The sequence below is a fragment of the Drosophila innubila genome, assembly GCF_004354385.1.
Source record: "Drosophila innubila isolate TH190305 chromosome 2R unlocalized genomic scaffold, UK_Dinn_1.0 1_C_2R, whole genome shotgun sequence".
Classification (NCBI taxonomy): Eukaryota; Metazoa; Arthropoda; class Insecta; order Diptera; family Drosophilidae; genus Drosophila; species Drosophila innubila.
The window spans coordinates 13,814,697-13,826,502 of record NW_022995374.1 but is presented as its reverse complement, the minus strand read 5'-3'; the positions used below and the strand labels follow the sequence as shown (position 1 = coordinate 13,826,502).

Genomic DNA, 11,806 nt, shown 5'->3' with positions numbered 1-11,806 from the left:
ACTTTCGGTTCAAGTCACTTTATCGTGCCACCAAAACAACAACAACAACAAAAACCACAACAACAAACACTTTAAAATTAAAAACAACAACAACAACAACAACGGTTGATAGCTCCATTAAAAAGTCAAAGAAAAGCAGACGCAACAACACGACGAAAAAATCATCAGCAACAGCAACAACAACCGCATTTGATAATAGCAACAACAATAATCCGCGTACTTACAACAACAGCAGCAAATCGAATAAAGTGTTCCTACATTATATACCACGCGATCCGCGTCTAAGAATTTTCAATAAAACCGCCACACTGAATAAACACTTGGCAAAACCACGACGCACTTTAAGCGAATTGAATATAACTGAAGATTTATGCAATTATGGTGAATTAATTGGCGGCAGTGACAGTGATAATAATAACAAAAACTATTAATATAGTAATAATTGTAATAATTGTAATAAACAATTGAAATTTCAAGGGCAACTGTTCAAGTTTTAAACGAGAGTTCTTCAAGTTGTTCGCTTTGAACAGCTTTTTGTTTATTAACGCTTGCTACGAGCCAAGTTTACAGCCAGTAAAAATAAAAGGTAAGTCTCAAATCTAATGATGAAAATAAAAACATTAATTTTATATTTTACTACAATTTAAGTTTCCGTAGCTTTCTTGAACTTCCGTAATTTGTTTTAATCCTAATTAATCCTTCTGTTGGGAATTATACCAGCTTAAAAATTAGTTCTATTGATAAAGGTAGAAAATATATAAATAGACAGAATGTCTTATAAAAACTTTTTAGAGAGGGTATTAGATCACTTATATATTTATACAAACTATAAATTTTAAAAATAATAAAAAAAAATTGGCTTTAAAACTTCCTTACTCAGTTTTCAAATGATTTTTTTGTCTTCTGACTTCATAAATATGCCCAAGCAAAGCCGATCACCAGATATTCTATATACATTAAAGTTTTAACTCAATATTGAGTCTATCAGGGGTGCCACAGAAAACGCAACCAAGCGAAAATCTCTCAAATCTCCATATATTTTTGGGAGATTTGTTTCGATTTTTGTGGCACTCCTGTATATGAAATTTTTAACATTTTCAATTCATTTTGACGTAAATAGTTATTCGAACTATCGAAGCTCAGTAAAAAAAATCAATTGCCAAGCTGTTCGAGTTTGAAATAAATTTATTTTTAATATAGGTCGAACATTTTTCGCCATATTCAAAAATACTTAGTCATTTTGTAAATTTCCCTAAATTATGTAATTATCTGTTTGTCAGCTTGTATTATTATGCCAAGTCATTTTGGCCCCCTTTAAAGAGAAAAGATCTCTAAAAATAGCAGCAGACTGAGGCATTTTGAGTGCCAAAAAGTGTACGCAACGAGTAAACAAAACGTAAACAAAACAAATAACACAGTGCAGAAATTCAATAAAATTATTAAGTATTTCTGAATAATTAAGCAACAGAATCAGCTGTTGATCGTGTGACGCAGATGCAAACAGAACTGAGAGCCAAAACAATTTGCATTCTTTTTCTGCTCTTTCGTTGGGAGCTGCGTTTGCATTTTGGCTATTTTTATGAGGTCAAGTTGAAGGCGATTGGCAAAATAATTTTCACTAGGGGGAAAATGCTGAAAATGTCAATTGAACGAAAACAGTTTCTGCGCGAATGTACAAAAGAAATGTTTTGTGGTTGTTTTTATTGTTGTGGCTCTAAAAAAGGCAGCAAACGCGAGGAAAACAACGACAAATACAAAACATATCGTTATGGCAAATTGAAGTTGTGTGTTGGACTTGTTGATATTGATTTCTATTGATCATTAATCCGTGTAAGTTGCACACTCATGCAATTTAACAACTTGGAAAAGTGAAAAAATGCAAACTGTCATAACATTGTCAATTCTTAACCGATTTCCTTGCGAAATGTCAAAATTATCATTATTTAGCCCTTAATTTTATTCTGCATCAAAATTCGAAAATTTAATTTTTTGTTGTCCTTATTTTTCTTTACTTTCTTCTTGACGCATTTTCAAAAACTTCAAATTTTCACAACATTGTCAAATCTCAACAGATTTCCTTTCGGAAGTCGATTTTTTGTATTATTTTGACCTCTTATTTGATTTTACAACAAAATTGGAAAATTCATAAATTCACTGTCCATTTTTTCCATACTTTCCCCTTAAAAGCTCTTTTAAAAACTTCAAACTGTCATAACTTTTTCAAATCTTAACCGATTTCCTTCCGGAATATCAATTTTATCATTACTTGGCCTCTATTTTCATTCCGTATCAAAATTGGAAAACCCAATTTTTCTTTCTTCACTGTCCATTTTTTTCTTACTTTCGATCAATGTTCATTTTCTCCATATTCTTCCCTTGACACTTTTTCACAAATTTCAATCTGTCATAACTTTGTCAAATCTTAACCGATTTCCTTCCGGAATATCAATTTTATCATTATTTGGCCTCTATTTTCATTCCGTATCAAAATTTGAAAACTCAATTTTTCTTTCTTCACTGTCCATTTTTTCCTTACTTTCGATCAATGTTCATTTTCTCCATACTCTTCCCTTGACACTTTTTCACAAACTTCAAACTCTCATAACTTTGTCAAATCTTAACCGATTTACTTCCGGAATATCAATTTTATCAATATTTGACCTCTATTTTCATTCTGCATCAAAATTGAAAAACTAATTTTTTTTTCCCTACTCCCCATTTTTTTCACATTTTTTTTTTGTCGCATTTTTAAAATCTTTAAACTGTCAAAACTTTATCAAGTCTTAGCCGATTTCCTTATGGAATTTAAGCACAAAACAGTGAAAGATATAAATTATTTAGCAGCTATTATATTTTTCTTGTAAAAATTAAATCCACTAATTTATTTCTCTTTGTTTCTCTTAACAGTGTTGGCTCTTTGGGAATAGGATTAGAGCAAACGAAAGCAATCCAAATCCACCTACAGCTACAGCTACAGCTACTTAAAGCACATAAAATAAATACAATCTTTGCTGAAAACTAAATGTAACTGTGTTCACAATTAATTGCAACAACAAGTGCAAATTTTTATAAGGAAAAAAAAATAAGAAAAAGTTATTAGAAATTAAAGCCTTAGACAAAATGGCCAAGCCAACAGCGGGATGCAGTGAGAACAACACTAGCAACAACAACAGTAATAGTAACAGTAACAGTAATAGTAACACTAACAGCAATAGCAACAACACAAACAACAATATTAATATTAATAACAATAATAATAATAATGACGATAATAATGATAACGATAATGATTATGTCAATACAAGTAGCAAGTTGAATGGAAATGTTTGTCAGCCAACACTGCCAGCTCCGGCAAATACGCCATTGAACAAGAGCATCAAACATGATCTCTTCCCGGAGGTGACATTCTGTAATCTGTCGGTGGAGGAACTGCACGATGGAGCTGGACACAGTCGGGCGTCAAGGAATAGCATCATTGCCTTGGACAGCGATGGAACACTGACGATTGGTCTGATGAATGGCAGCCAGGTGAAGAAGAGGAAGCGTTTGATATCGAATGAATCGGGTGATTCAATTGATTCGAGCTCAACGGAAAAGAAGACACCCAAAATGCCAGATGGTGGCTACGGTTGGGTTGTGGTCTTTGCCTCCTTGATGATCTCCCTTATTTGGGATGGTCTCTCCTTCTCCTTTGGCCTGATCAATACCGAACTGTTGGCCTACTTTGGAGAGTCGAAATCGAAGACCGCTTGGATCAGTTCATTGTTCTTCTCGGTGCCGCTGCTCATGGGTCCCATTTGGTCGAATCTTGTGGACAAATATGGCTGCAGGAAGATGACCATTTTGGGTGGAGTTGTCTCGGCAGCTGGATTTGCCGTCTCCTCGCTTTGCAATTCGGTGGAGATGCTCATGGTCACATTTGGCATCATCAGTGGCTTGGGATTGGGCATTGGCTATGTCACCGCTGTCGTTTCCATTGCCTTTTGGTTCGATAAGAAGCGCAGTTTCGCCACTGGCATTGGCGCCTCAGGCACTGGAATTGGCACCTTTGTCTATGCCCGTTTAACCCAATATTTAATTGATTCGTATGGCTGGCGTGGTGCAACTCTAATCCTTGGCGGCACCATGTTGAATGCCTGTGTCTGTGGTGCTCTCATGCGTGATCCCGACTGGTTGATCGAGGAGAATCGTTTGGAGAGTCGCTCGCAGAGTGTAACCACGTTTTCCAACTCAAGTGTTTGCCTGGAGGAGATTAAGAAGCTGCTGGACACGGGCATCACCAAGGAGGCCGTTTTGGATACGCTGGTGACCAAGAACAACACGGAGGCGAATCAACAGATTGATGATCCCCTGGACACGGGCCTCAAACGCTATCGCAGCGAACTCTTCCTGCCCACCTTCCTCAGCACCCACGAGCTGGACAGTGTCTGCGAGGTGAAGAGCCTGAGTCGACGCTCGTTGCGGCACAAGGAAGGTGCCGAGGCGCCCTCACGTGACAATCTGCTGTCAATGTCCTCGGGAGCAGCTGCCTATGTGACGGGGCCGATTCTCGGATCACCCGATGATACGCTTATGGGCGGCATTCCTCCAGAGGTAGCCGAGGCGGCCAAGAGGAGCTACTTGGCTTCAATAGAGACGCTGTCGCCATCGGAGAAACGATCCACAATCGCTGGCACACCAAATGGATCACTGCGATCCTCGGATGAAGGTTATCTCACCCAGAAACATAATGAGGCTAACTATGCCAGCTCTCGGTATTCCCTAAATGAAAATCTCTTTACGGCCAAGCACAACACACCCTCATTGTCCAATCTGAAGGTCAATGGACTGCGTCACAATTCCGTGGACTTTTTGAGCGATGATATGCACAGCTATTACATGTCCACGAAGGAGGAAACCTTTGCGCTGCTCGATCAACAACCCAGGCCACAGCCATACCAAGCAACAGCTCCTGCTGCTGCTGCATCCATAGTGATCACCATACCGGAGCACGAGGAGAACAGCGAGCTGGCGTTGCGTCGTTCCCGCCTGGACAGCATTACGGGTCTGCGTCGTCTGTCCAAGACAAAGAGACCCAATCAGCATCGCTCGAATCTGCGACGCAACATCTCCATTAGGAACTCCAACTTCCTCAAGGATATGCGCATCCATCGCAATTCCATACATTATCGAGGTGCGATGCTCAACACTCATCGTTATCGTCTGCGTGCCTCCTCCTGTCCCAACATCTATCGCAACTCGATGACAACCATAGCCAAGGAGGAGGAAGATGTGAGTAACTGAATTAAATAAAATCCAAGTGTCGAGTTGAGATCTTAAAAAAATGCAAGTATCGAAGTATTATAAATGCAGATCTCTAGGATTTATGGAAATTAAATCTATTGATAACTATATCCAAAAGTATTTTAGTAAAAAATGAAAGTAGATCTCAGGAAGAATTTATGAAATACTTGCTGATAATAAAACAAAAAATTGTGAATGATTTGACCATCTAATAAGATAAAAGTAGATCTCATTATATCTCTATAAAAATTAAGTCCATGTGAGTAACTAGTCGAAAAATTAGATATCTCAAGAGGTTACCATAGGTTGCCTTTTTCTACTATTGAAATAAATCAAAGGAAAAATATTTATCATTCCTTGACATTTTTTCAAAAACTTTGATCTGCCATAACTTTATCAAAACTCAACCGATTTTCATGCGGAATGTCACTATGATCATAATTTGGGCGCCAAATTGATTCTGCATTTAAATTGTATTCATTTAAAAAATTTAAATCTATTTACAACTATAATCTAGAAGTATTTTAAGAAAATCAATATATATCTAGGGCTAATTATAATGATAGTGGGAATACCTAACAACATATATGAAAATCTGTTTGTAACTCTACCCAAGTAGGATTCAGCTGTGTCTAATACATACGAATTAGGATCTTAGGTATCGCCTTCCCTTATAACTTTTGAAGATCTCTCGGAGCACAGTTCAAACTTAACTCACTCTCAACTTGTCTGGCACTTATCAGGCGAGGAGGCCGAGTCCAAGTCCAAGTCAATCGCTCATGCTTGACAACAGCTGCTTCGCATTTGGCTCAAGGCGCGATTATCGACACTCTGTAAATATGTATACAAATATTATGTGTTTATATATAATATATAGATTTGTGTGCGTAGAACTCGTACATTGAGCTGATAAGGGACCATTGAGACACTCGATACGGATTTGTTTCCGTATAGCCTAATTTCGAATCAAAATAAATCATTAATATTATTATTATTGTTAACATTTATTTACAGACCTGGTATGATAGCTTTATGGACACCATGAAATCTGCCTTTGACTTTTCGCTCTTTTTGGATAGCAAATTTGCACTCTTCAATCTGTCTACATTATTCCTATTCATTTGGTAAGTCAAAGAACTGAGAGAGGGAGAGAGAGAGATAGTGAGAGAAATCTCTCATTGAAGGCCTCAATTTGCGCAATCTTCTAAATTTTAGTGCTAAAATTATTGGCCGTAACATGTTAAAAACTGTCAAAGCTAAAACGAAAAAAAGACGACGCAATTTATTTGGCAACAGCTCAAAATTTATTAAAATTAAATTGTGAAGTCCCGGTGCAGTTAGCAGTTACACAATTCTCATTTAAGCATAAAAGGAAAACCTTTTAAAAAACAAGTTTTATTAAATGTATTACAGAGTATCTGCATTGTAAAATTTCCAAAACAAACATTTATTGTTTTATTTCTATCTTTGTATGTTAATTTACGCAAGTAACTTCGACTTAAAGCATGGAAAATGAGAACAGAGTATCTTGTAGTCGCACAAAAATCAATACTCTTACTTTTTGATAAAAAAAAAAAACAAAAATATGTAGTAAATTATGTTAGATGTGCTGATAAGAAAACCCATCAAATTCGGTTATAGCTGGAATCTTATCTCGACACCAACTAATAAAAGAAATGTATTACAGGTTCATCATACCCTATCTATATCTGCCTGATTACATGAAGCAATATGGCTATGATGTGAACGTAAGCGCAGTTCTGATATCGGCTATTGGCATTGCGCAAACGGTGGGCATGATTGGCCTTGGCTTTCTGGGCGATCGGCCATGGATGAACATCAACATATGCTACTCCCTCTGCATGTTGGGTAAGCTCAAAGCATATATCACATTTTTCAAGTATTATATATTATTGATTTTCTTTTGATTTCTGCAGTTTGTGGTGCTTCAGTGTTCTTTATGCCAATGCTGATTACAAATTATAATGGCTTGATGGCCATGTGCGTCATCTTTGGATTCACATTTGCCAGCTCCTTCTCGTTTACACCCAGCATACTGGTCAGTATTGTTGATTTGGATGATTTCACTTGTGCCTACGGCTTGGTGCTGCTCGTTCAGGGCGTTGGCATGATTGCCGGTCCACCCATAGCAGGTGCCATATATGAAGCAACTAATGCGTAAGTTATAGCAATCATATCAAGATAATCACACATATATTAATGCCATATATTTATTCTTTCAGTTGGGATTACTCCTTCTACTATGCGGGCATATTTATAGCACTCTCCGGCGTCTGTTCGTATTTGATCGAGTTCTGTAAGAAGAAATCAACTAAGGAGAGTGATAGTGATGTCTCAGAGACTAAAAAAGCTCAACTTTTACATTAGTTTACTTACATAGAACACAACAAGAAACTTCAGTGCAATTTAGCAAGCACTGTGGCCTACCATTTATAATAATAATAATATTAATATTAATGGATTAGCATTAAATGTTATCAAGTTTCTTATGCAAATGCTGTTGCAGCTACAAAACAAAAACAAAAACAAAAACAAAAAACAAAGGAAAACTCAGAGCAAATTAGTAGATAAATAACTAAAGAGAAACAAAAATTAAAGGCGTTTAAGCCATATATATTGACTTGAGAACTAATTATAACAACTATATTATTAGTTAGTTAACGCACTAGGACAACTACATTATACGTATACTCCAATAAAAAGAATTATTACAAACAAACAACCAAAAGAACAACAACACATACTAGCAATACATTTAAATGTATATATATATATATATTTCTAGATATATATATAGCATATAAACCAATTCAATATCATTGCAGTGCATCACTGCCATGCGCAAACGGGTTCCCCAAATTGTCTTCTTCTTGTAAACAGATTAATAGTAATAATAGTTAGTAATGCCGCAAATTAACAATAATCAATCTATGATGTAACTTATGCAATAACAACAACAATTTTGCAATCAACTAACAAAAGTCTTCAAAACAAAACAAATGATTACTAATATTAGATTATATTATATGTATAATCCCCGAATAACAAATGGTTCAGCAGCAGTAAAAAAGTTTTTACAATTGAAAACCGAAACAGTTCAAGTATTATTAATAAATAAATAAAATTAATTGAATTGAAATGATAAATTCACATAGCGCACTGAAATCAATTAGATATACATATAATATTTAGTAATATGAAGCACTCTTCAATTTAGTCTAACTCAAACTAACTAATGCCTAGACACACACACACCTTCTAAATATAAATATATACAACTTTAGCCTAACTATGTAGTTGTTGTTTCAAATAAAAAACAAATTTTTTAGCCATAAACACCACACAAAGCGAAAAGTAAAAATAAAAATGCAATTCTAAAATGTTTACCAACATCAATTAACTAAACATAAATATACACAACTATATTAAATATGATTAAAAAATATAAATAAATGAATAAAATACAAATTACATTTTGAGACATAAATGGAAAATGTGTTTTTATATTATGGCCCCTTTACAGATATCCCAACAACAAATTGGTTTTGTATTTTGAAATATTTATTGTGTATATTATTATTTTATTATACTGCTTTGGGTCTGGCAAATACAAATGTTTATAAATAATTTGATCTTATGTCTTGGTTTTTTCTCTTCTTTTTATATTGTGTTTTATTTTAATTTTTATAAACTTCGTAATTATCGGCGACATAATCGAATTGATTTAGCATTATCACCACGATTTCTTTTTGTTTTTTTTTTTGTATAATATTTATTTATTAAACTTATAAAATATTTTTATTTCATTTATGCACGTGTGTTTATATCGGTTTGTCGTTATGTGTTATGCAAATAATACACAAAAAAAAACAAAACAAATGCGATTTTTAACAAATAAATACATTTTAATGTATATAATTTCGTAGTAGAAGAAAAGCAGCCACCACTACAAGCGGGGAGGAGATTCATCGAAAAAATCAACGAATCACAATCAGAAATAATTCACATAGTATATTTAAATATATATATAGATATATGTCTGTATGTATATGTATATATTACACGCCATCATCTGTTACCGTCCAATGTGTATAATCTTGTCTACACAAACGTAATTAGCAAACTAACTAAATGTACACAAAAATATTGTTATACGTATGTTTTTGTTTTTGTTTTTTTTTTTTTTTAAGTTTACAAAATTTAGAAATCACGCACGACACATTTTACAATTACAAATGTTGATCATTTTTAAGTTTATTTAAAATTGAATTTTAACTGGATTTCTATTGTTAAGTTTCTGCGAATAATTTATTTATTAGTTACACATAGTTGTAGTTTCTTTCTGTTTTTTGTTTTGTTTAAACATTACGCTTAGTTTTGAAATGTTTTCACTAATTTCGGTTTGCTAGTATTTGTAGTTAAATTTATTACGATTATATTGTTGCTTGAAATTAAAAAAATGAAAACAATAGATCAGCTTCCACGACCTTTTAAGAGTTAGTCACTAATAGCTTTACACAGAAGCGGCTATTGGCTATCAGCTGTCGGATATCGAATATCGGCTATCGGCTAAGAGCTACAACTATCCCAAAGTGCAGGCATCGGCAATGGTTGGCTCTCTACTCCTAGCAACAACCACTATTAACTGCTCCACCCGCACCGCCGGACCCTTGCAAAGCTGGATTTGTGGGCGTTGCCTGTTGGCCAATTTTGATGCCGTTTGCCTGCAGAGCACAATAAATCAATTAATTATATGATTAATTCAAATAGCTCAAGTGCATACCTCATTATTGATGTCGAAGACACCCTCCTGTATCTTTTCGTATATCTCTTTGGCTGTATTTATGAAGGCCTCCTCCACGTTGGCCGCTGTGCGTGCCGAGGTCTCCATGAAGACCAGACCATGCTCGCGTGCAAATGCCTCGCCTTCCTCCTTTTTCACCTCACGCCTCGAGTCCAAGTCGCTCTTGTTGCCAATGAGCATAATCACCATGTTTGAGTTTGAATGCTGGCGCGCATCTTCCAGCCATGTGGTGAGATGATTAAATGTCTCGCGCCTTGTGATATCATAGACAAGTAAAGCACCAGCCGCACCACGATAATATGAACGTGTAATGGATCTAATTGAAAGAAAAACAAAACAAATATAATAACAACAATTTAAATTGGAATATATGATGAAAAGAAACCTGAAGGCTTCCTGGCCAGCTGTATCCCAGATTTGCAGTTTGATTTGTTTGCCATCAATGGTAATCATGCGTGCACCAAACTCCACGCCAATTGTTAGATCATGCACCGGCTGGAAGCGCTTGTCCGTGAACTGCAGCAGCAGACATGATTTGCCAACACCTGGAAAAATACGCAGCAAAGCAAAATGCAAAGAAAACTAATTTAGTTTAATGTTCGTAATGCATCAAAGTGAAAGTTATCTTTAACAATTTTACAAAATGTGCTGTAAAACAATAGCTAATTACTATTATTACATTTAGCTAAGCTATCTCAATTAAGCTCTGTAAAATATCCTCTCTCCTTTTTAAAGTAAATATAATTCCCACTGTTCTTATCAGAATTTTACAGCAAGTGCAAATATTCCCTCTCATCACTTTTTTTCGATTTACTAAATTAATAGTTTGAGGAAGTAAAAATAACTTCTTTCTGGTGAAATTTTGGTGTTAAATAGTATGAGTTAATGAAAGCAACAGCTGGTAAAAATTAAAAGCTCTGTCTACATTTACTTATACATAAATTCAGCACTGATAAGCGAATTCGAAAGCAATGTGCCGATGATAGTCAACTAGCTCTAATCGACAGTTTTGTTCGTCATTACAAATTATGCTAAGTTGTGTGCGCTGAAAGGGATGTGTGGGATGTGGAAAGGGGTTGTTGGTCAAGCAACGGTTGACTCAGCCAGCGTCAGCCCTGTAACATACGGGCGCTCTTTACAAAACAACCCCCCTTTCGAACTTTCCACCTTCCCAACCCCCGACCCAACTAGTAACTGTTAACTTCAACAGTGTAGAGTAACGCCCGCTCCAACCCGCCTCGCCCCCGCGACCATCTCTTAGTATAAAGGCGTTGTTATGGTTTTATTGATTTTTCCTTACTGCGTGGGCTCCACCACTACCAACATACGCATATACTAAAAAGGCAGCTGGAGCTTGGGCTTGAATAGATGGCAATAGGGAATCACTTTAACGTCACAACGCAGTTTGCCCTCTTGTTAGTCTTTGTTTTGTTGTTACTGCACAATTTGGGTGACAAATGCATGAAATTTTCACTCTCATATGGCCAATTGCCAACAGGCAGCAGTCGTCATCCACACTCACCAGTGTCGCCAATGATAATATATTTGAACAAATACGCGTAGGACATTTTTGCCGTTAGTTAAATAGTTGATGAACTCTTAAATAGTTATGAGCGTAATAATTAGCAATAATAATAATACGCAATTCCAATACGAATGAGATTTGCAAGCTGACTGATGATGACGACTGGTTTTAAT

At 35.6% G+C, this 11,806-nt stretch overlaps 2 protein-coding genes across 2 annotated transcripts; one reads left to right on the top strand and one right to left on the bottom strand.

Annotated features, from left to right (window-relative positions):
- The first annotated feature begins 460 nt into the window (after positions 1–460).
- LOC117785611 lies at positions 461–8,625 on the top strand. The gene is made up of 6 exons (XM_034623712.1): positions 461–586; positions 2,908–5,271; positions 6,298–6,407; positions 6,971–7,152; positions 7,221–7,461; positions 7,527–8,625. The coding sequence occupies exons 2-6, from the start codon at positions 3,121–3,123 to the stop codon at positions 7,669–7,671; spliced, it is 2,829 nt and encodes a 942-aa protein (XP_034479603.1). The 5' UTR covers positions 461–586; positions 2,908–3,120; the 3' UTR covers positions 7,672–8,625.
- A 345-nt stretch (positions 8,626–8,970) lies between these two features.
- On the bottom strand, positions 8,971–11,796 carry LOC117785612 (ras-related protein Rab-2A). The gene is made up of 4 exons (XM_034623713.1): positions 11,631–11,796; positions 10,494–10,653; positions 10,088–10,424; positions 8,971–10,028 (listed from the first exon to the last, which is right to left on the bottom strand). The coding sequence occupies exons 1-4, from the start codon at positions 11,674–11,676 to the stop codon at positions 9,930–9,932; spliced, it is 642 nt and encodes a 213-aa protein (XP_034479604.1). The 5' UTR covers positions 11,677–11,796; the 3' UTR covers positions 8,971–9,929.
- Positions 11,797–11,806: the final 10 nt, after the last annotated feature.

Bases quoted from the DNA above. Each gene is read 5' to 3' on its own strand.
- LOC117785611 (XM_034623712.1), top strand. From the start codon at position 3,121: ATGGCCAAGCCAACAGCGGGATGCAGTGAGAACAACACTAGCAACAAC. The intron at 6,408-6,970 runs GTAAGTCAAAGA...AATGTATTACAG, and splicing joins ACATTATTCCTATTCATTTG to GTTCATCATACCCTATCTAT. The intron at 7,462-7,526 runs GTAAGTTATAGC...TTATTCTTTCAG, and splicing joins ATATATGAAGCAACTAATGC to TTGGGATTACTCCTTCTACT.
- LOC117785612 (XM_034623713.1), bottom strand. From the start codon at position 11,676: ATGTCCTACGCGTATTTGTTCAAATATATTATCATTGGCGACACTG. The intron at 10,425-10,493 runs GTTTCTTTTCAT...TCTTTCAATTAG, and splicing joins GCTGGCCAGGAAGCCTTCAG to ATCCATTACACGTTCATATT. The intron at 10,029-10,087 runs GTATGCACTTGA...TGTGCTCTGCAG, and splicing joins TCTTCGACATCAATAATGAG to GCAAACGGCATCAAAATTGG.